At 42.8% G+C, this 23147-nt stretch overlaps 1 protein-coding gene across 8 annotated transcripts in view; it reads left to right on the top strand.

The window, feature by feature from the left end:
- The first annotated feature begins 567 nt into the window (after positions 1 to 567).
- The window catches only part of ARHGEF6 (Rac/Cdc42 guanine nucleotide exchange factor 6), a 135363-nt gene continuing 112783 nt past the window's right edge, over positions 568 to 23147 (top strand). For 5 of the 8 annotated variants that reach the window (XR_016227917.1, XM_017349864.4, XM_070066946.2 and 2 more), the window contains exons 1-2: positions 568 to 1517; positions 2727 to 2810. Coding sequence is in view for 4 of the 8 variants with exons in the window: in XM_017349864.4 (XP_017205353.1) it covers positions 1353 to 1517; positions 2727 to 2810 (249 nt within the window). In the remaining 4 variants the exon portion in view is untranslated. Of the gene's footprint in view, positions 1518 to 2726; positions 2811 to 12645; positions 12893 to 23147 lie in introns of those variants that run through there. The other 3 variants (XR_016227918.1, XM_089324169.1, XM_051827589.3) reach the window with 1 other exon arrangement.

The raw sequence follows: 23147 nt of genomic DNA, 5'->3' as shown, positions 1-23147 counted from the left end.
TGTGACAGGGCAAGAAGGGACAGCTTTGCAAATGTTTAGCAGGGTTATCTAAACAGATTATTCAATAGTAGATGGTAGAAGCTGTACTGAAATTGACTGTGAAACTCATGAATGATCAGATGTCTCCCATGCACACGAAGGGGTAGTGATTGTGAATGTCATATATTTGCCAACATGGGGTTAGACTAGCAAAGCAGCCTTGTCAGTAATTTCCCAATAGTGTGACTATTTCAACTGGTTCTAAAAACATTTAGGAATTACAGCTTAGTTTCTTTCCCCCAGAGCAGCATTTTAAATGCAAAGTGCTTCTTGTGGGGAAACATGAACCATCCACACTGTAGTGTAGATAGAGGACAAATGCTCTTTTGTTTCCAAACGTTCTGTTTTCAAGTGTATTTTCGCCGCTTATGTGACTGTGTCTGAGCCTTTGCTAAGGGTACTGCAGCTGGATTGAGTAGTGGAACCAGGTCCAGAAAAAGAATTGCTAAAGAATGCAAGTAAACAGGATGTCAGATGTTATCCTTAGCCTATTTCCCTAAACATAGCTTTTTGGCTGCAAAGTAAAATGCCATTCTTCTAGCTTCTGCTTATACACAGAGATGGCTGACAGCAGGCACAATCTTCATTTGCTTGGCACGTTGTCACCACGCAACTCAACATGTTTTGCGAGGAATGATCATGACACACCATCTCTGTGAGACAGTATGAGGACATCCAGCCATTTCTTGGTAGAATTTTCTCAGTTGACCTTCTTTGAGCTCCCCACGAGGCTCAGAGCTGTCTGACCTAAGAGCCAGTTGGCATCTTCCTCGTAACAGAAGCCAGAATTTCACTGGAGATAGGCTATTTATTTATTGACAGTGTTCTCCCAGACTGGCCCACAAATGTTTCATTTCCAAGGTCCCCTGAAGTGCTGGCTCACCTCTGTTTTCCACGCACACTTGCTTCCTTCTCTCTCCTCCCTCCCCAGCGTCCTTCTCACTTCCTTCCCTTACAGGCTTCTTGAACTGTTGAGTTTTTTTTTTTTTTTTTTTGGGAGGGGTGTGTGTGTTTCTTCTTTTTTTATCGTAGTGAATTTGTTTTGCAGATTTTGAAAAAGAAAACTGGTGTTACCCAGGATTTCTACATTCATTCTTATCTGTTTCCACATCTTTGAATGTGATCCCTGGGCTTTTAGAATCCCACATTTTGAGTGGGGTCACTGTTGTCTGAGAAAAGTTGCTTTAAACCTTTGCTCTGCAAGCACCAGAAGAGAACTCAGAAAAAGGAAGACGACAGCAGATGCAATCGCGGATGTGGCTTACTCCTTGCAGCTGCCCCAGTGAGCTGTTCAGACTGTACTGTCCTCAGTAATGAATCCAGAAGAGCGAATCGTGACCTGGCTGATATCTTTGGGAGTTTTAGATTCCCCAAAAAAGACCATCTGTGATCCGGAGGAGTTCTTGAAGTCTTCGCTGAGAAATGGGGTAGTGCTGTGCAAATTGATCAACAGACTTATGCCTGGCTCTGTGGGAAAGGTAAGGTCAATTTGCAGTGTCTTTGGGATTGCTTTCTACCACACAGCAGCAGTTCATGGACTTGGAGATTTTATACTACTCAGGTCATGGGAATCTCCTACTTTAATACCTCTCTAGGAGTTCTACATTCTTTCTTACTGGTTTTCTCTCTAGAAAAAGTCAGACAGTGAAATCTTGTCCTTTAGTAATTGGATCTCAAATATTAATATAGTAAACTACCTGTTATATTTCTGGCAGTAGGGGACAAGGGGAGCACTTGTATCACAAGGTTGCTCCATTATGGAGACGTATATGTTACACTTGCCTGGGTACTGAGGAAGATTTGAACTTGGAGGTACACAGGAGTCTACAATATAGTGGAATGATTTATAATAGATTTTGATAGTGTTTCAACAGTTTCACTGAAAATCAATGTAGATTTTCTGTTAAAAACTATCCATTGAAGGAGAGACTATTTAGCAACTAGGAAAAAGAATCCAAAATGTCACATAAAGTTTGTAGAATCAATAGAAGCCTAATGTGTATTTCAAGTGCAACGTGCATTCAAAGTGAAACTAACCTTACCCCTCTTTAAAAAAAATCCAAGATTTTTAAAGTTGGAAGCCCATGATCACAAGAATGGATAATTTCTGAAGTAGACATTTTATGTAAACTTAAACGTAGACACCTACAATTATTTTCTTAAGTTACCATAGAACATGATTGTGAGTACAGCTTTTTTGCTTTCTTGAACTAGCATGCATTTTTATTGAGCAAGGAGATTTACTTATAATTTTGTAAACTTGATAAAGAGTGCTAAAATGCAGAAAAATGTAAAATATAGAGAGCAGCAAAGAGAAAATGTAATTTTACTAAGTTCTCATGGGGAGGGAGAGGGAGGTCATAGGTATTACTTCCTTGTTTGAAAGCAGGAGCTAAGCTCAAGAAACTGTCTTGTCTCTCCACGGTAGTATCACCATACTTGGGCTGAAGGCATGAGAAAGACGTTTGAAAGTAGAAATGGCTTGAGACTAGAGCTTCGGTGACATTTGAAACTGTTTAGATTTTTGCATCACTTCCTTTAGTGGTTATTTCTCTTCCTGGATTGAAAGCAACGTTGCCTCCTGCCTTAAAAAAAACCTACCTTAGTTAATTATCAGCACATAATGAATACGGTCTGTTTGCTCTGGGATGACAATCTCCAAGTGACATATGACTCTGTTTCTCTAGTATTGTCTGGAGCCCCAAACTGAAGCCCAATGCATCAACAATATCAATGACTTCCTGAAGGGATGTGCAGCCCTTCAAGTGGAGGTAAGCACACTCAGGTTGCCTTCTTTGTTGCCAACATGATTTGCTGTAATGAGGATTGATAGTAAAAGAATGTGATTTATTTCTCACCATCGGTGGTCACCAAGTTAAACAGGTAGCATTTTCTAGAAGCCAGAGTTTGGATTGATGGTCTCCAGTATTGGATTGCTATCCTGTCTTTCCCAGAAATCAGTTGCAAACAAACAAACAAAAACACCTAAAAAAAAAAGCCTTTTAAATACAGCATCACAACCCTCAAAACAGGCTTACACTAAGAGAGCTTCTGCGGCGTACTACCCTACTAAGGGGAACTAAAAGTGGGCCACTGGCTGCTACAGTAGGCTCAGTGTTATCACCTTGAGTTGGGAAGAGAGCAAAGGCCATTATCACTGTGTCTCATTAACGCTTTAAAACACGACCTGGAAAAGCTTGGAGGGGACAGCGTTTTAGCATGGTAGGTTAAGCCAACATTTGCTTTTTTCATCCCTTATGTGCCTGGGAAGACAGTGGAAGATGGCCTATGTGCTTGAGCCCCTGAAGCCCATAATGAAGTTTCTGGCTTCTATCCTTGGTCTGGCCCAGACTTGGTTATTGCAGCCATTTGGGGAGTGAACAAGCAAATGGAAGATTCTCTCTCTCTCTCTCTCTCTCTCTCTTCTTCTCTGTTGTTCTGCCTTTCAAATAAATAAATCAATATTTTTTCTTTTTTTTTAAGTTTTATTATCTTTTTTTTAACTTTTATTTAATGAATATAAATTTCCAAAGTACGATTTATGGATTACAATGGCTTCCCCCCATACCGTCCCTCCCACCCACAACCCTCCCCTTTCCCACTCCCTCTCCCCTTCCATTCACATCAAGATTCATTTTCGTAAATAAATCAATATTTTTTTAAAAGAAAAAAAAGCTGGGAGAACTTAGCTCTAAGGTAGAAATATATATTAAATTGTATTGCACTATTTTATATTATTTGCATCCATACAATGTATATAGGAGATGTTACCAAAGATATTTACACATATGTGTCAAGTTAATAAATTTCTCTGTGCCTCAGTGTTTTATCTGTAAAATGGACATGACAATAACTACCTCATGTAGTTGTTTAAATTAGATAATGCATAATAGGGCTAAGAGTTCCAACCTCATAAGATCTATGAGATAATTTTGTAGACTTCTCAGCACAAGGCCAGAACAGAAAAAGTGTTTTAAACGAGCAGACAAGCATTAGTAGTATTATCTGTGGCCAAGTAATAGGGGGTGGAGCATGGACTCTGGTGCTAGACTTCTCAAGTTCAAATCTCAGTTTGCTCTCACTGGTAGCTTTATGACCTCAAGCATATTATTCAACTATACCTCTATGCTTTCATCTCTCATCTGTATAATGGGAATTAATAGTTGCATCTGTCTCATAGCACCAGTGTGAGGTTTCAATGAACACATACATGTAAAGCTCCTGAAAGAGTGGCTGGGACATCTTCCATATGGTAGCTACTATTTTTAGTAGTAGTACTAGTATATTTGCTCTGGATAAACTTTGCTCGCTTCACAATTTTTCCTAAAGTTGGCCCTAGCATCAGGCTACCCTGTCTCAGAATATTTTATTCCAGTTTTCCCTATAGCTCAATTGGAGCCCCCATCCTCTCTTGCTTTTGAGGTAAGGGTGTCTTTGGAACACTCTACTATATCCTTTGTAGAATGATGTCTACTATGGAATGGATCATGATATTTTCCTTTTTACTCTACCAAATAAAAACATGTTGAGGTTGCCAATGATTTCTGAACTCTGAGGATGCCAGAAGGTATACTGAGCTTATTTGCAGTTCTAAGAATACTAGATGATACAGAAACACCTCCTGGGTTTGGCATTGTTGGAGATTTTTGTTTCTGATAGCTAACACTCCTTTAAGCACCAATGCTTAAAATACTTTTATACATTTTGGCTGGAAATATTTCTTAAAAGTGTATTGTAATTACCATCCTCTTAAATGAAAGGCACTGGGTACATTTTTCTCCTTTTGATAATTCAGGCTGATCTGAATATTGTATCAACATCATAATAAGGCTGGCTTGTGGTTAAGCACAAATGTTCTCTAGTTCAGAAAATCGGGGATAGAGTCTTGGCTCGTTCAATACCTGTCTGCGTGACTCTGGGAAAACTTATTAGACCCCTGGAGGCTCTGGATTCCTGATGAGGACATTAGCAGTATCTATTATATAAGATTGTTTCAAGAACCAAGAGAGATAACACATTACCGCGCATAGGGCATACACAGGAGCTGCTTGCTGTTGTTATTATATGTTCTTTGCATTGTTGTGTGCAAAATTATGCTTTTAAGAGGTATATGACAGCCATATTCAGGTACTTCTAGAACCCTGAGACAACATTAACAAAGTGAGTCTGTAAGGAATAAGACTGAACACTGAGTTGGGATGCAACCAGCAGTCAAGAATGCTGACCAGATAAGCAGCCTCAAGCTTCTCCTAGGTAGCTAGGAGACAGACCAAAGTACAATTATTTGCAAATGTCATTAGATAGAATATCTTTTGGCCGGCGCCGCGGCTCACTAGGCTAATCCTCCGCCTAGCGGCGCCGGCATACTGGGTTCTAGTCCCGGTCGGGGCGCCGGATTCTGTCCCGGTTGCCCCTCTTCCAGGCCAGCCCTCTGCTGTGGCCAGGGAGGGCAGTGGAGGATGGCCCAGGTGCTTGGGCCCTGCACCCCATGGGAGACCAGGAAAAGCACCTGGCTCCTGGCTCCTGCCATCGGATCAGCGCTGTGCGCCGGCCGCAGCGCGCTGGCCGCGGCGGCCATTGGAGGGTGAACCAACGGCAAAGGAAGACCTTTTTCTCTGTCTCTCTCTCTCACTGTCCACTCTGCCTGTCAAAAATAAAAAAAAAATAAAAAAAATAAAAAAATAATAAAAAAAGAATACCTTTTGTCTGGCATAGTGGTTAAGTCACCACATAGGAGGCCTGCACCCATATTGGAGATCCCAGTTTGAGTCCTGACTCCCTCACTTATGATCCATTTTCCTGTAAATGTGTAGGCTGGAAGGCAGCAGCATGGGTCTTTGCCACCTACACAGGAGACATGGAAGGAGTTGTAGCCTCTTGGGTTAGGCCTGACCCAGCCATGGCTATTGTCATCATCTGGGGAGTGAAACAGCAATTGGGATACGTCTTTCTGTTTCTCTGCCTCTCTGCCTTTAAAATAAAATAAAAATAAATGAATTTTTAAAAATACCAAAAAATATTTTTGGGCCCAAAGTGGCTAGCACAGTGCCTGGCATAAGACTCTATAAAACTGTAAATATGAAAAGCAAGAAGAATAGGATTTGATTATTGCCCAGATCACACTATTATTTACTAAAAGAAATGGTCAGTTTGAAAATGAAGAAAAATGGAGCTGGAGATATAGTACTGCACTGGCAATTTGAGTATTGAACTCTGCAGCATGGTGACCACATTCAAAAGCTGTCGCCTCTGGCCTACTGGGTGGTCAGTTGACCTCTCCAAGTGACTGTCATCATTATGTTCTTATAATGCTACAGTGTTTAAGGATCTCTAGAGGACCACACAGCTAGCACCTGATGAGGGAAATCTGCTGACAGAGGGGAAAAGTACTCTCTTAAGTGCCTCCCCAACTTTAAGAGTGTGCTTTTAATGTTGGTGGTCAAATTTATCTGTTTTCTTTTGTTGTTTGTGCTTTTGGTAGCATAGTTAAGAAATCATTCCCTGATCAAGGATCATGATGATTTACTCCTATGTTTTATTCTAACAGTGTTATAGTTTTAAGGTCTTTGATTCATTTTGAGTTAATTCTTGTAAATGGTGGTTGGTATAGACCCACATTCATTTTTTTTAAAAGATTTATTTATTTATTTGAGAGCTAGTTTGGAGGTTCTAGCAGGGAGTGCAGCTCTCATATACCCTTGACCAAAGACTGGTCCTCCTCTAGCGGGGAAGGTCATTCTCTTTGAGCGCGCAGCTTCGGGAGGGACGCACATGGAGTGGTGAGGGAGGAAGGGGACACCCGCCTAGCCAGCCAGGTCAGCCGAATCAACCCTGGCGATCAATGGGGTGACAGATGTCGCAGCCAGATCGCCCTCACATCTTACTTATTTATTTGAAAGGCAGAGTTATAAAGAGGCAGAGGCAGAGAGAGAGGGAGAGATAGAGAGAGAGAGAGAGAGAGAGAGAGAGAGAGGTCTTCCATCCACTGATTCACTTCCCAAATGGTCGTAATGGCTGGAGCTGTGCCAATCCGAAGCCAGGAGCCAGGAGCTTCTTCCGGGTCTCCCACACGGGTGCAGAGGCCCAAGGACTTGCTTAAGTAGGTCATAGCAGAGAGCTGGGTTGGAAGTGGAACATCCAGGACTTGAACCCATATTGGATGCCGGCACTGCAAGTGGCGGTCTTTCCTGCTATGCCACAGTGCCAGCCACTCACATTAATTTTTTTAAATATTATGTATTTATTTATTTATTTATTTTTAAAGATTTATTTATTTGAAAGTCAGAGTTACACAGAGAGAGAAGGAAAGGCAGAGAGAGAGAGAGAGAGAGAGAGAGAGAGGTCTTTCATCCGCTGCTTTACTCTCCAATTGGGCACAACAGAAGAAGCTGTGTAGATCCAAAGCCAGGAGCCAGGAGATTCTTCCAGGTCTCCCATGTAGGTGCAGAGGCCAAAAGACTTGGGCCATCTTCTGCTCTGTTCCCAGGCCATAGCAGAGAGCTGGATCGGAAGTGGAGCAGCCGGGAGTCAAACTGGTGTACATAGGGGATGCAGGCACTGTAGACGGCGGCTTTACCGGCTACGCCAAAGAGCTTGCCCCTCACACTCATTTTTTAAAAGATTATTTATTTATTTATTTATTTGAAAAGCAGACTACAGAGAGAAAGGGAAAGACAGAGAGAGGCAGAGATCCTCTATCTGCTGGTTCACTCCCCAGATGGCCACAACAGTTTGGGCTGGGCAGGGCTGAAGCCAGGAGGTTAGAACTCCGTCTGGGTCTCCCACGTGGAAGGCAGGGGATCAAGTACTTGGGCCGTTTTCTGCTGCCTTCCCAGGCATATAAACAGAGAGCTGGCTTGTGGAGTAGCTGGGTGCCCACATGAGATGCCTGCTTCTCAGGCGGTGGCTTATCCGACTGCACCACAATGCCAGCCCCCACATTCATTCTTTTTTTTTAAAAAATGTGGTTCACTTTTTTCCAAAGTATTTTATTCTTTTTGATAGTATTGTAATTGGAATTGTTTTCTTAAGTTTTTTTGTTTAGAGTATTCATTGCAAGTGTACAGAAATGAAATTGATTTTTTATATTCAGCTCATATCCTTCAACTTGACTGAAGTTGTTCATAAGTTATAAAAATTTTTTGATGGATCCCATGGTTTTCTTAACACGATTATATTCTCTATGAGCAAAGATATTTTTACTTCTTCCTTTCCAATCTAGACGTCTTTTATTTCATTTTCTTCCCTAGTTTGTGTGGTTAGAAGCTCTAGTACAACACTGAGTAGAAGTTGTGGGAGAACATCTTCTTGTCTTGTTTCTGATTTTCAGGTCGAAGATTTTCAGTCTTTCAGTATTAAGTATGGTGTTAGCTGTGGGTTTTCCACAGGTGCCATTTAATAGGCTGATAAAGTTTCCTTTTAGTGCTGATTTGTTTGTTTTAATCATGAAAGGGTGCTGTATTATGTCAAATGCTTTTCTGCTTGCTAGGATGACTATTGTTTTTTCTCACATATTAAATTCATCTTGCATTCCTGGTATAAATTCCCAGTGTGTCAGGTTGTTTATCCACATAGAAATTTGTGCACATCTATGATTATTCATGAAGAATCTTTTCTTTTTATGTTTTTATTTTAATATTTAATTAGTTTAGGAAGAGTTACAGGGAGAGAGAGGAAGAGAGGGAGAAAGAGAGAGAGGTCTTCCATTCACTGGTTCACTCCCCAAATGGCCATAACAGTTGGAGTTGGGCTGGTCTGAAGTCAGAAGCCAAGAGTTTCTTTTTTTTTAAAATATTTATTTATTTATTTGAAAGTCAGAGTTACACAGAGAGAGGAGAGGCAGAGAGAGAGGTCTTCCGTCTGATGGGTCACTCCCCAGATGGCCGCAATGGCCCAAGCTGCACTGATCTGGAGCCAGGAGCTTCTTCCAGGTCTCCCACGCAGGTGCAAGGGCCCAAGGACTTGGGCCATCCTCCAGTGCTTTCCCAGGACATAGCATAGAGCGGGATCGGAAGTGGAGCAGCCAGGCCTTGAACCGGAAATGGGATGCTGGCACTGCAGGCGGTGGCTTTACCTGCTACACCACAGCACCGCCTCTTTTTTTTTAGCACATTCAATGCAATTCGTAGATACGAATCCAACTTATGTATTTATTTATTTTTAAAGACTTTATTTGTTTGACAGGTAGAGTTACAGACAGTGAGAGAGAGAGACAGAGAAAGGGCTTCCTTCCATTGGTTCACTTCTCAAATGGCCACCGCGGCTAGAGCTAAGCTGATCCGAAGCCAGGAACCAGGTGCCTCCTCCTGGTCTCCCATAGGGGTGCAGGGCCCAAGCACTTGGGCCATCCTCCACTGACTTCCTGGGCCACAGCAGAGAGCTGGACTGGCAGAGGAGCAACTGGGACTAGAACCCGGTGCCCATATGGGAAGCTGGCGCTGCAGGTGGAGGATCAACCTAGTGCGCCACTGCGCCGGCCCCTTGTAGATGCAATTCTTTTTTTTTTTTTTTTTTGGACAGGCAGAGTGGATAGTGAGAGACAGAGAGACTGACAGAAAGGTCTTCATTTTGCCGTTGGTTCACCCTCCAATGGCCGCCGCTGCCGGCGCGCTGCAGCCTGGCGCACCGCGCCGATACGAAGGCAGGAGCCAGGTGCTTCTCCTGGTCTCCCATGGGGTGCAGGGCCCAAGCACTTGGGCCATCCTCCACTGCACTCCCAGGCCATAACAGAGAGCTGGCCTGGAAGAGGGGCAACCGGGACAGAATCCGGCGCCCCAGCCGGGACTAGAACCCGGTGTGCCGGCGCCGCAAGGCGGAGGATTAGCCTAGTGAGCCACGGCGCCGGCCAATATACAGTCAATTTTAAAGTAATCACAGGTCATTAATACTGAAGTAGTATAACATTATTAAACATTGGTTTGACAAAGGTATAAAACAAAGTTTTACAAAACTATATTTGCAGCAATACTAATACACACGGGCATTTCTTTCTTTTTTGTTTTTGAGAATCTTTATAGGAGTGAAACTGTTATATCAAGTTTTGATGGATAATGTCAAATTGTTCTACAAAAATGCTGTAGCAAGTTCCACTCCCATCAAGAGTGTAAAAAGTGTCTTCTTCCTCATGCCCCTGCCGACACTAGATATGAATTTTTAAAGCTTGTTAAATTGATGGATGAAAATGGTATTTCATTTATTGCTGTAGTTAGTATTTATGATTTCTAATACGTTTAGACATTTTCTCCATATTTTTATAATTCATTTGTCTTTCTGTTTTTGTAAGCCAAATATATCTGCCTTATTTTTTAGAATTGGGAAGGCAAGGACACCACTTTGATCTCATGTAAAAACTTTACAGAACAGATGGAAACACCTTCATTTCTAGGTAGTATGTGATCAGTCCCTCGGCAGCTTGCATTCTAGCATTGATAGTTTTCTTGTTGTGTTGGTTTTGAACTTGGTGGAAGTCAGGGACACATGCAATTCTTCCGATCAACTACGAATGGCCTGGGTGGTACCTCTCTGATTGTCTTATTTTGGCTGGTCTGTGAAAGATCTAGCCCTGTGGTTTTCCTCTGATTCAAGCCTTCTGCCTGCCTCATTCCCAGTGAGACTCTTGCTCTGTCCATTGTCACCACTACTACAAAGTTATTACCGGGGATACTTTACTATCTCCTATTCTGTTCCTGGCCCAAATGTACTTTGGAGAAAGATGTTTTGTTCATGAAGAATCACTGAATGGGTAAGTGATTCAATTAGTCTCTCAGCAGAAAAAGAGAGAGAGAATTGATTCCATCTGCTGGTTCATTTTCCCACTTTCCCAAACAGTAACAATGGCCAGGGCTGAGCCAGGCTGAAGTCAGGAGCCAAGAGCTTCATCTGGGTCTTCCATGTGGGTAACAGGGGCCCAAGCATTTGGGCCGTCCTCTGCTGTTTTTCCCAGGTCATTAGCAGGGACCTGGATCGGAAGTGGAGCAGCTGGGACACGAACTGGCTCTCACGTGGGATACTGGCACTGCAGGCAGCAGCTTTATCCATTGCAACACAACACAGTCTCCTCCTTTCTCCCCTTCTTTCTTAGCCTTCAGTACCAGCTGGTAGCAGTTATGTTTTTTCTCCTCTGCCCCCACCCCCTCACTCCCTGTTGTCTCCCTGACTCACTCCATCTGCCTTGTCACTGGAACAGCATGGGTGCCCTGCCCAAAATGAGGCCTGTTGGATGGACAATTTGCCATTTCCCAGGGGCTGCTCTGCAGGAAAGCAGGTCTGCAAGTAAGGCAGCATTGCCAATGACCAGTAGTCAAAGCTACATCCCATTAAGAGAGCTCCAGCTCTAAGAGAGCAACACATTCCGGAAGAAGTTAGGCACAAGGCCAGGCAACTCACCAAGAGCTGTGATGGCTATAACAGACTTTCCTTTCAGCTCTGATCCTACCTCCTGGGGCAAGTCAGAGTTTTCTTCTCTAGGCCTCGGTTGACTCATCTGTAAATAAGGAGACTGGGGTTGGGTAATCTGTGATGAACGGACGTTCTGCTTTTAACTATTCTGTTTTTGGTTTTCCTGTTGAGCAAATCCTACACCACTGATGGAGTCAGTTAAATATCACTTACGACTCTGGCCATCCTGTACTTTTCCAGACTGCATTGCATTTATATACAAATTAGACTTTGGGTAAGGGTATAAATGTTTCCCATGTATCAGGAACCTTTTTATTCTGCTTCACAGATTCTATTTGACTTGGGGCCTGTTATCAGAGAACTCAGGAAGGCCCTCCAGGGTAGCCCCTGGAGACCTCTTTTCTGCTTCTCTGTCTCAGTGACTCCCCATGATGCTGGAGGGTGCCCTAGTTGCATCTAGGGGTGGAGGAGGAAGCAAGCCATCAGGAAGGGCTAGTCCTGAGTCGGGGATTCCCGCCCTAGGCTTTGGCAGTGGCCCTTGGCAGGCCAGGCGCCCGCAGCCCTAAGCTCCGGGCTGAACCAGGCGGCAGCAGCATGCGCAGTGTGGCCGCCGCCGCTAAACCGCAGCTTTTACCGCTGCCGCGGCTACCCGGGCTTTTGCTGCAGCTCTGCCCTGCGCCGCTGTCACTTCCAGTTCCTACTTCGGCGATCCAGGTCCGGGTCATTGCTTTCCCACTGCTGGCCCAGTCCCTCCTGGTCGCTCTCCCTTCCACGCTCCAGCTCTGGGCAGGAGAGGGCAATGAGGGCAGCTGAGTGGGGCCGGGGCAGCCTCACAGGCAGGCTCCGGGGCAGCTGCTCCCCTCCTGCCTCCGCCTGGCGCCCTTGCCCAGCTGGCCGCCAGCGCACCCAGCGGGGTTGAGCCTTTTGCACCCCGGGTTCACCCCCACTTTCCACGCCCCGGTCCTCCACTCGCCGAGGGGCACAGCTCTGGCAGTAAGAACTTGCGGACAAGAACCCGACTTCCCTTTATACTGAAAAACAAAAAAGAAAGAAAGAAAGAAAAGAAACAACAAAAAACATTAAAAAAAAAAAAGCCAGGACTGGAGAGGCTGCGGGCACAGCACGGAGTTTGGAGACGGGCGCCCCCTCCTCGCCCGTGTCCAGGAGCAAAGTTGCAGGCGCCCCTCCCCGCCCGGGCGAGCCTAGCCCAGCTTTTCAGTTTCGCCCTGGTGGCGGCTGCGCTCAGGGCAGGGTCCCAGCTCCAGCTGGGGAGAACCGTTCCCGCAGCCTTGGCACGGGCTCGCCCGCCGGTTCGCCGGCCCCGTGACTCCGGAGGGCGAGCCGCTTCCAGGCGGCGGCGGCGGCGGCGGCGGCAGTGGCGGCAGTGGCGGCAGTGGCAGTGGCGCGGCAGGAGTGAGCGAGCAGCCGGAGGACAGGCGGGCAGCGGCCGAGCCAGGTGACCTGCCTGAGGGCAAGGGCTCAGGGGAAGGGGAAAGCGCGAGGGCCTGGGGATGGGTACCGACGGACCCCCGTTGTAGAGGAGCCGCCCTTCCTCCCCACTGCCGGGACTCCCTGCCCCTGCCACACGGTCCGTGCTCTGCCAGGGCCTCACCGTGCACTGAGATCCTGGGTGCCGGAGCGGGGGTGGGGGCCGAGGGCGCAAAGCGAGGACGCGCCAAACTTAGGGGCGAGTTGTCCAGCTCTGGCTGCAGGGCTTGGCATTCGACTGGATTCTTTCTTTCCCCCGGAGCAAGAGCAGGACTCAACCGTACTATTTCTGATACTAATTTCCTGCCCTGCCAACCCCCAGCATCTGTATACATTTGGGGATATTTTTGGCGTTGAGTACACAGATCTGTCGCAGGAATGGTGTGTGGATGGAAAGACCTGTGCCTATAAGGTGTTCTCAAGTGCCTATAGTTAATTTCGACTTTTCATTTTCTAGTGATTTAGGAACCCAACAGGTATTTGAACTATTTCATCTCAGCTCTTTCATTAAGTAAAAGTAAAAACACAGTAATTATTTTTTTTTCTGTATAACTCTGCATATTTTTATCCATAAAAGCTCCACATAAACTAAGAAAACCTGACAGGATATATTTTGGTTGATTTTCTGAAAAATAGCAATCATTTTTGAGTCAAATAAAAGTGGTGGTATATCTAAGGTCCACACTGCCTTTCTAACTTTTATTTGCCTGGAAAGCTCACAGTTTGTCCTTGAACTTCCTGTCTTAATTTTGACATTGACCGTGGTAAGAGGATCTCTGATGACATCATTTGCTTTAGCTACAGTTTTGATATTCTGTGACTGAGAGCACCTTTCTCCAAAACGTAAGGCCTGGGCCTGCCCTTGTACTTAAGCTGAGGCATTTCCAAGGATTTCTCTTAAGCAAAGTATTATGCTACATGCTAGGCAGTGCTGCAGTCCCTTATTACATAAGCGAATTTTAGGCCGGTGTAGGCTCTGGGTGTTCTTGGAACAGTTAAAACAAGGGAGTGTTCTGTCTCAGTCCGGGATGCCGGAGGACATAGTTAGAGTTTTGAACAAAGTTAATTTCCAGCTAGTATTCTCATCTTGCGTCTCATTTGTTTGGCTTTTTTTTTTTAAAGTACCTTCTACTTATCTGAAACTCCCAGTGCCCTTGTAAAGGATGTAGGCGAGGTGGCATGCCTTTCACTGGACAAAGAAACAAAGTTTAGTTAACCAAAGTCAGAGGGCTTTCCAATGGGTAGCTGAAACCCTGATCTCCTGGTTTCAGCCCAGATTTTGTTTTGTTTTTGCTAACGCATGGTATTTTGTGCAAAAGTGTTTCATTTTGCACAATTTATGGATAGTGTATCTTCTGAGCTATGGACCTTTTTCTATTCTTTTTGCCTACTCACATCTTGACCTTGTCTTTTTTTGCACAGGACAGTTCTTAGGGATGAGGACAGGAGCAAAGTTGTCCAAAAAAGGGCCTATGATTTGTTCTTTAAACGATTTACTGCGGGTCTGGTGGGAAGAATCACTATATTCCTAAAGTTGTATTTATGAAATCTGTACCCATTAAATAAAAGATTTCTCTGGGGAAAAATAAATAAATAAAAGATTTACTTATTTATTTGAAAGGCAGAATTACAGAGAGAGAGAGAGAGAGAGAGAGAGAGAGATATTTTCCATCCACTGGTTCACTCCACAGATGGATGCAGAGGCTGGGACTAGGCCAGGCCTAAACCTGGAGGCTGGAGTCCATTAGGGTCTCCCACATGAGCAGCAGGAGCCCAAGTACTCAGGCCATCTTCTGCTGCTTTCCCAGGCGCATTGGGAGGGAGTGGAGAAGAAGTGGAACAGCCTGGACTCGAACTGGTGCTGATACGGAATGCTGGCATCAGAGGCAGCTATTTAACCTGCCGTGCCATAACGTTGGCCCCTGTTTTTTTTTTTTGTTTTTTTTTTTTTTTTTTTTTTTTTTTTTTTGACAGGCAGAGTGGACAGTGAGAGAGAGAGACATAGAGAGAAAGGTCTTCCTTTGCCGTTGGTTCACCCTCCAATGGCCGCCGCTGCAGCCGGCGCACCGCGCCGATCCGATGGCAGGAGCCAGGATCCAGGTGCTTCTCCTGGTCTCCCATGGGGTGCAGGGCCCAAGCACCTGGGCCATCCTCCACTGCACTCCCTGGCCATAGCAGAGAGCTGGCCTGGAAGAGGGGCAACCGGGACAGAATCCGGCGCCCCAACCGGGACTAGAACCCGGTGTGCCGGCGCCGCAAGGTGGAGGATTAGCCTATTGAGCCACGGCGCCGGCTTGGCCCCTGTTTTTAAATCTGTGACCTGCCTCCTCTCCACTCACATTCAGGGAAAGCAGGTGCTGGATAGAAAATTCAGAGTTCAGAAAATTCCATCATTAGTCCAAGAATAATATTATTTCAATTTTCACAAAGAAACCCATTCAGGAGGAGAAATTAGAGAGTGTGAGTTTTGTTGATCTGTAGCAATCTGTTCGTCACTGTTCTTAGGAACTTAGATGCAAAAGAGGAAAAGGAGTATCTGCTATTTTTAAGGCATGTACTATGATCCAGGCACTATGCTAATTGCTTTAAACATATTATGTTATTTAATCTTTATAAGAACCCTGACATTGTACCTATTATACAGTGGTAAAACTGAAGTTTGCAGATGCTCCAGCAAATGCCGACACTGCCAGCACAAAGTAGAGCCAGAATGCAGTCACTGATATAGCTTACTTCAGAACTCATTCCGTTTGCCATGTGCCAGACTGTCACCCTCAAGGAGCTGTTAATAAACACAGGAACATCTAGCTCCTTGGTTTTCAGATTTGGCTGTCCACTAGTGTCATCTGGGATGCTTTTCAAAACTACAAATGTAGAAGTCCCATCATCCAGAGATTCTGGGAAAAATGAGTCTACAGTGAGGTTCAGGCACTGATATTTCTTTTTGTAAATGCTTTTCTTTACATCAACTTTCTCTAAAGTCTAATATACATTGAGGATATTCCAAGTAGGTAGTTTCAGGAATCTTCAAAAATTGAACATACCCATATAATCAGCACCCTGATTCAGAAAAGAGCAGTATTAGCACCCAGAAGCCAAGCTTGTACCCTTCTCAGTCACTACCCCTCACCAAGAGGCAGCACTACCATGCCTTCTAAGACAATAGACTCCTTTTTTTCCTGTGTTGGTGCTTTATGTTAGGTGGAATCATACAGTACATATTCATCTGTATAAACTTTCTTTCAGTCATGGTATTTGGACTAGTCGCCCATGTTGTTGCAGGTACTAGTGCTTTGTTCTTTTCCTTGCTGAGGACTATGTCATTTTGTGGCTGTATCATTCACTTGTAGATAGACATTTATACTGTTGCGATTTGGGGTGGCTATGAACAATGCTGGTGTGACTCTCTGTGGGAGTTCTCTGGAGAACACACATTTCTGTTGGCCTTATACATAGTGCAACTGCTAGGTCATAGTTATTGCCCAACACTAGTCTGAAGTTACTGAGCTTTGTGGTTGTTTTTTGAAAGCTCTGCAACTGATTGTAATGTGCATCCAGAGTTGAGAATCAGTTCCCTAGTTTGTCCTGAGTTCAACAATCTAGTAACTTCGAGTGTCTACCATGATGAAACTTGCACGCATTTCCTGAGTCCATTGTGTTAAGCTACTTTTATGCTGCTCATCCACTGCCAATATAGTTACCTGTGGACACATCTGTCTATCTGCTATCCTTGGAGCTTCTCAAAGGCAGGTACCAGAACTTGGTCATCTTTATAAACGCAGCGCCCAGTTTAGAGAATGGCACATAGCAAGTGCTCAGTAAATGTTTGTTAAGTGAGTGAGTGATAGAATGGCTGAGTGGTCAGAGAAGATCTGGACTGCAAAGCAGATGTCCCATCTTCGCACCAAAACTTGTGTGCCTCATTCCTGAGACTGCCTCAGGCCCTCATTCAGAGCCTAATTGCTATTACTTATCTAACCATGTTAGAATTCTGTGTAATCTGTTCACCTGAACACTGATTAGAATAAGCAAATCAGATGAGATGAGGTAAAGTGCATGAAAGCACTTTATAAACTGAGAAACAACATATAAATAGAAAGTTGTGATGGGGGGAAGATGGGCTGCTGTAGATTGGGCATGCTGACAGTGTCAGAAAGTAGATGTATCTATGTCTAATATGGAAGGAATGAAATCAACAGCATGTGAGCAGTGTAGTCTAAAAATGTGTAAAAAGCAGACCTCCCAAACATAACTAACTACCAGGCAACTCAACACAAAACTGTGTGGTCCAGTGGTTACAATTTGATTTGTTCCTTTCTCTACCTTGATCCGGATTTGCTTCCTGGTCAAGCCAACCTTTTCACTTGAGTGGTGCTAATGAAGTGCAGTGGTTAACAGCTTGAACTTTGGACATGGACTAGCTTCAGTTGGCTACTTATTAGATATGTGCTAGTTTCCTAGGTGGTAAGTGGTAGGTAATACCACTTACTGGCTGTATGCTATATGCTACCTTCTAAAGTTAAATGACAGAATGCAAGTAAAGCACTTAGTACAGCACCTGGCACCAAGTAAACTCTCAATAAAAGCTAGTTCCTAATTGGAATTTTAAGATATGCCAGGAGACTGATGATGTTCATTGACAACACTGCAGAGTCAAAAAAGAATCAAAAAGAAGGTTCACTTAGTTGAGTTATGTTAAGCTAACTGTTCAAGTGAGTCATTGTTTTTGAGAAAGACTTCCTCTTGAAATCTTCACATTTAAAGAAATGGATACAGAGAAGGGTAAGTTGTGGACTCTGCAAGGGTCCTGAAGTTTGACACTAATTCTGTTGCAAATTTAGACAAGGCTGAAACTGGAAATAGAAAAACAAATCCAGCTATCTTGTCTTTTAGTTTTGGATTCTATGTGGCAAAGACCACATATTTTTGGAAAAACGATTATTTTAAAGATTTATTTATTTATTGGAAGTTAAGAGTTACAGAGAGAGATAGAGATAGAGAGAGAGAGAGAGAGAGGAGAGAGAGATTGATTTTGTTTTCTGGTTCACTCCCCAGATGGATGCAACAGTCAGGGCTGGACCAGGCCAAAGCCAGGAGCCAGGAACTTCTGGGTCTCTCTTGTGGGTGGCAGGGGCTGAAGCACTTGGGCCATCCTCTACTGCTTTCCCAGGCCGTGAGCAGGGAGCGGGATTGGAAGTGAAGCAGCCGCGACTAGAACCCAGGCCCATGTGTAAAAAGCAGACCTCCCAAACATAACAAACTATCAGGCAACTCAACACAAAACTGTGTGGTCCAGTGGTTACAATTTGTTCCTTTCCCTACCTTGATCCGGCAATGCTGGCATTGCAGGCAGCGGCTCTAACTGCTGCACCACAATGCCAGCCCCTGGAAAAATGTTTTTGAAAATAATGTCAAAGGTGATATCCCCACATATTTTCTAATACTTAGCACACCTCTTCAGAAGGCAACATAAAGTTGAAGGATTCTGGGCATTTTCGATGAATAGTGATAGTGATCTTGGCTTCTATTCTCATACTTGACAGCAGAAATTAATTCTTTCAACCTTATTAGCAGTTTTCACTCATTAACTGAAGTGTTTTTGTCCTCTGAACTTGGAATTTCCAGTGCTACTCTTCATAGAAAACAATTTGAACTTACAATGTGTTGCAATGGGCTTAAAATTATTTATATATCATGTCTAACTTGTTTATATTTTTGGAAGACTACATGAAGACAGTTAAAATTTCGATGATATTGTAGGCCAATGATATTCATGTAACAGAATTTTAAACTGTAGTTAAAAAATGTTAACTGTAGTGAATGTGTGTGTTTTAGGAACTGTTTGTACCACTTCTTATTCTGTCTCCAGCTTACTGTCTTGCTGTCATTCTCAATGTTTAGCATGGCCAGTTTTTAACTGCTGAAAACAATTTGTATATGGTTTCCTTTACAACAACTCAGGACTGGAAATATGTTTGGGGATCCAGTTGTAAAGAGGAACTGGAGAAGACAAAGCAACTGAATTCTCCAGAGACTATGAATTATTCAGTTGTTAACCACAGTAACTTCTTTAGCTACCATTTTGTGTTCTAATAATAGAAGCAGTTTGGACGGATTCCTCTTGGAATTGAAAAATCAGGAAAGCTTTTTCATTCCTTTTAGTCTACACATAAACTAAAAGAATGTGAGAAAAGAATATTTTCAGTTTCTCATGTTTACCTGAATGGAGTAGTTTAGTGTTTCTGTCCTTTCAAACAGACCTATTGATTTTATAATTCAAATAGCTGGCAATTTTCAAATTTGCCACAGAGCAAGATGGTTGTTGTCTTAGTTAAATTACACAATGGTTTATTTTTAGTGGTAGACTGACAAAAATATTCCCCTTTGCCCTAAGGAAACATAAACGCGTTGAATTGGGCAAAGTGGAGGGGGGGGAATCAACATTAATATCTTTTATTATTTAAAAAACCCACACAAAATGTGTAGTATCTACAAAGGAAGTGCACTGTTTCTGAATTGGAGTCAACATACCTATTATATATAAAAAGGAATTCATTTTCTTAAAGTATTTGCTTAATGAAATCTTCCTAACTGGACATGTAAATTGTCTTTTCTTAAACCTAGCATACTCTAGTTTGGTTTTAATCTTGAGTCTAATCCAGACTGCTTCTAGGGGCAACAGAACACAATATAGCTCTTTATTAAAACCACACAGTCTTGGTCAGCTATCTCCAGCTCCTGCCCCATTCTCATTTGGTCATATGTTATTATTGAGGCTGCCCCAAAGATCAGTCTGATACATAATGCCAGTTGCCAGCACAACAGAATACATGCAGAGCGATTGGTGATGACATTTGGGGTTAGTTCAAAAAGGAAATGCAGGGTCTGGCCTTTGAATTGCAAATGAAGTGCAAAAGGCACTTGCTGCTTTCTTAGGGCTCTTGCTTACCAAGTACTTCAGAAGGAATATATGAGTATGTCCACTCATCCAGGCACTGCTACATACCTGCATTTCAGCATTGATGTTGACATTACCTTTGCTGTTATCTAGAAGAAATACCTATGACATCAGACATCTGTCTTATTAGTTCTAGGCTTTGCCAAACCTTGGCAAACTGGACCCTACCACACAGAGAGATGTATGGATTCAGAGATATGGATCATCCAAAATAGTACATAGTCACACATCATTTTTATTTGACTTCCAGCAGAAGATTTACCTTCTTAATTAAGTCTTGCTTAGACAAATAGAGAAATTTCTAGCTTTATACTTTCTTGGGGACTTGATAATTATTACAGAGCTCAGACATGTCAATTGAGGGATTGAATAGGCACTAGGGAAATGAAGGAATTAAATTAAGGTGAGACACAATGCAGTTTAAATAGCAGCAAGTGAAGCCATTAGTAAGGACTTGTCTCATCCTAGGCAAAAACAAAGATGCTTCCCTCTTTGGAAACATGGGCATTATTTTAAGAGGCATGCTTAAGATGTCAAGCTCTAGCATTTTTATGAACAATCCTGTCTCCAAAGCAAGCCTGAACACCAAGAAACATTTTGTTGTATAATTTGTCTGTTTTTCATGGCTGGATCTATAGCAAAATGTGGAAATTTACTAATAATTTCTGAGAAATGTATGCAAACCAACAAAATGTGATATTTTATTAACCAAATAAGTTTAACAAATTCTTTGGGAAAATATCAATTTTGATAGTGTAAATAAGCAATAGTTGTTTTAATGTTCAGTTTGCATTCTCTGAAGACTGGCTAGTATTTGGGAATAAGTCATTTATTGGGGAAAATCTTCATTTGAGATTAAAAAGTCACCTTTAATTTAAGATAATAGAATGGAAAATAATGACTTAAGGGTTGGTGTACTTTTAGGTTACTTCTTCATTGTCAGATTTTATATAGTGCCCTTTTTTCCTCATATTAAAATAAACTTACGTATTTGGTGAATGGCATGTACCAGGTGTTTGGGAAATATTTATTGAATGGATAATGAAAAGGTTTTTGAATGGAAAAAAACTTTAAATTTTTCCTTTTTGATAACTATATCTCACAGTCTACATATAGATTATCAAGAATTGACTTTTATTCAAAGAAGTGACTCTTTGAAAAGAAGGATCAAAAGAAAGCTGGGTCTTCCCTAATATAGCATTACTCAGTTTCTTCATGCCAAGTTAGAGTATGTGTTTGAAGTTTTTTAAAAATTAAAAAACTTAAAAGTGTGAGAGATCAGGTCTCATGATGTCACATGGAAGCTCTTCTCTGATTTTCCAATCCCCAGGCCACTTCTTATTTCTATATTACCCGAACTCTCTAATTTCATTAGGCTTTCAAGGTGTGAGTTTTGCACATGAGGATTCTCTGTGACGTTTTTTGAAGTGATCACAGGCAATGACATCACTTCCCTTTGGTAGGTAAATGCTTTGTCAGCATTGTTCATTTCTTTTTTTTTTCTTGTCCCCATCCCCACCCCACCCCCACCTCTCACTTCTTTCAAGCATGTTCTTCCAACAGAACAATTTAGCTTACCGAGTGATGGAAAATACATGAGCCTTGATTTATCAAGTTTTACTAGGAAAAATTGCCATTTCCTCTCTTTCCTTCTGGGAGAAGCATGCCAAAAGGACATGTATTTCTGGTGGAAGAAATTTTATATCGAGAGGAAAGACTGATATGCAGCAAGCAACCTGTTCACCATTCATACAGAGAGTGCCATGTCCAATACTGTGGCCTCTAAGTTTGTGTATGTGAAGGAGTAGAATTCAACAGTGTATGGCAGAGTATGGCTGGGTGTCCAGGATAGTGGTTCTATAATCTAGAGCCTAAATGCAAGATGAGTTCAGAAATAGGTAAGCCCGATGAGTACTGAGATGTAGTGTTTTGGAAGGGAGTGATTTGGGACAGGCCCTGAATGATAACTGGAAATTACATGATTGAGGGAAATTCAAATTTTTTTAAAAATTATTTTATCTGTAAAGGAGAAGGAAAGGGAGTGGGAGAGAGCTCATCCTCTAGTTCACTCCCTAAATGTCCACTATGGCTCCTGGCCAGAGCTGAATCTGGGATCCAGGAACCCAATCCATCTTTCCCACATGGGGACAAGGACCCAGGTAACTGAGCCATCACCTCCTGCTTCCTAGGATGTGTATTAATAGGATCTTAAACTCAGGCAGTCCATGATATGAGATGTGAATATCAAAACAGGCAACTTAACCACGGTGCCAATGACATGCCCTGAGGAAACATTTATAAGGAGTACAAATATCAAAGAAAGACATCATAAAAAAGCAAAGGATTTGGGCTCATACAAGTAGAGGATGATGAGAAATGAAGGACTTGCCAGCATGAAGCCAGATTGAGAAGAAATTCAAGTGCTAGTCTGAGGAGGGTGGACTTGATATTGTAGGCAGTTCTAATCTGGGATACATTATGCTGTTAACTGGATGGAATTGCCATGGTTTGGCAGACATGGGTGCTAACTGAAAGCACCTCTTGTGCTGTTTCTGATACGTGAACTCCTGAATGCCCACTTCAGTATTTGCATGGTTTCCTCAGCGCTAATCCTGTTTGGACTAAGAGGGTGCAAAATTAATTAGTTAATTACTTAACTGATTAATTAATTGATGTCTGTTAGGTGATGGGTGTCTCTGAAAATGACATCCTTTTGAAAAAGTGACCCACACGTAGATACAAGCAAGGAGTGCCAAAAAGACTTTACCAAATGAATTACTGATTGTTAAATAAAGAAAGAAAATGATAGTAACTGTGGCACAATATCCTTCCTACTCAGGTTAACTGGTGTTAGAATGACTTTGGGCATGTGATTTTTAGGCTTTCAAATTGCATGTTACCCCTTCTTCCTTTTGCTGAGTTACTTTGCTCTGTTTAGCCTTGACTCACTGTGCCCTGGCTGTAACTTGGAACTGGTTTTAGAGCATGCAAACAAACAAGTGTGGCTTGTAGTGCGTGTCCTTTATGCTATTTTCAATAAGACAGTTTGAAAAATATAGCCCATTTTAGCAAAACAGTAAAATCCCACAGTTCTTTCTTACTTTCCCTCTCTGTAGTGCTTGGGTTCTGGTGCTTTGTGATGTGATTTAAACCTAGGACTAGCTGGCAATTGTGGATGTTGCCTATACTTGGCACACAGCACAAACATTCACAGTCATGGAGTTTGGCTACTTCATGGTCATGGAGCTTAATTTTCCAGATGAGT

The sequence above is a fragment of the Oryctolagus cuniculus genome, chromosome X (assembly GCF_051225735.1).
Source record: "Oryctolagus cuniculus isolate XC-2025 breed Fujian yellow rabbit chromosome X, ASM5122573v1, whole genome shotgun sequence".
Classification (NCBI taxonomy): domain Eukaryota; kingdom Metazoa; phylum Chordata; class Mammalia; order Lagomorpha; family Leporidae; genus Oryctolagus; species Oryctolagus cuniculus.
The sequence above is the reverse complement of the archived record's forward strand: the minus strand, read 5'-3'. Positions and strand labels throughout refer to the sequence as shown.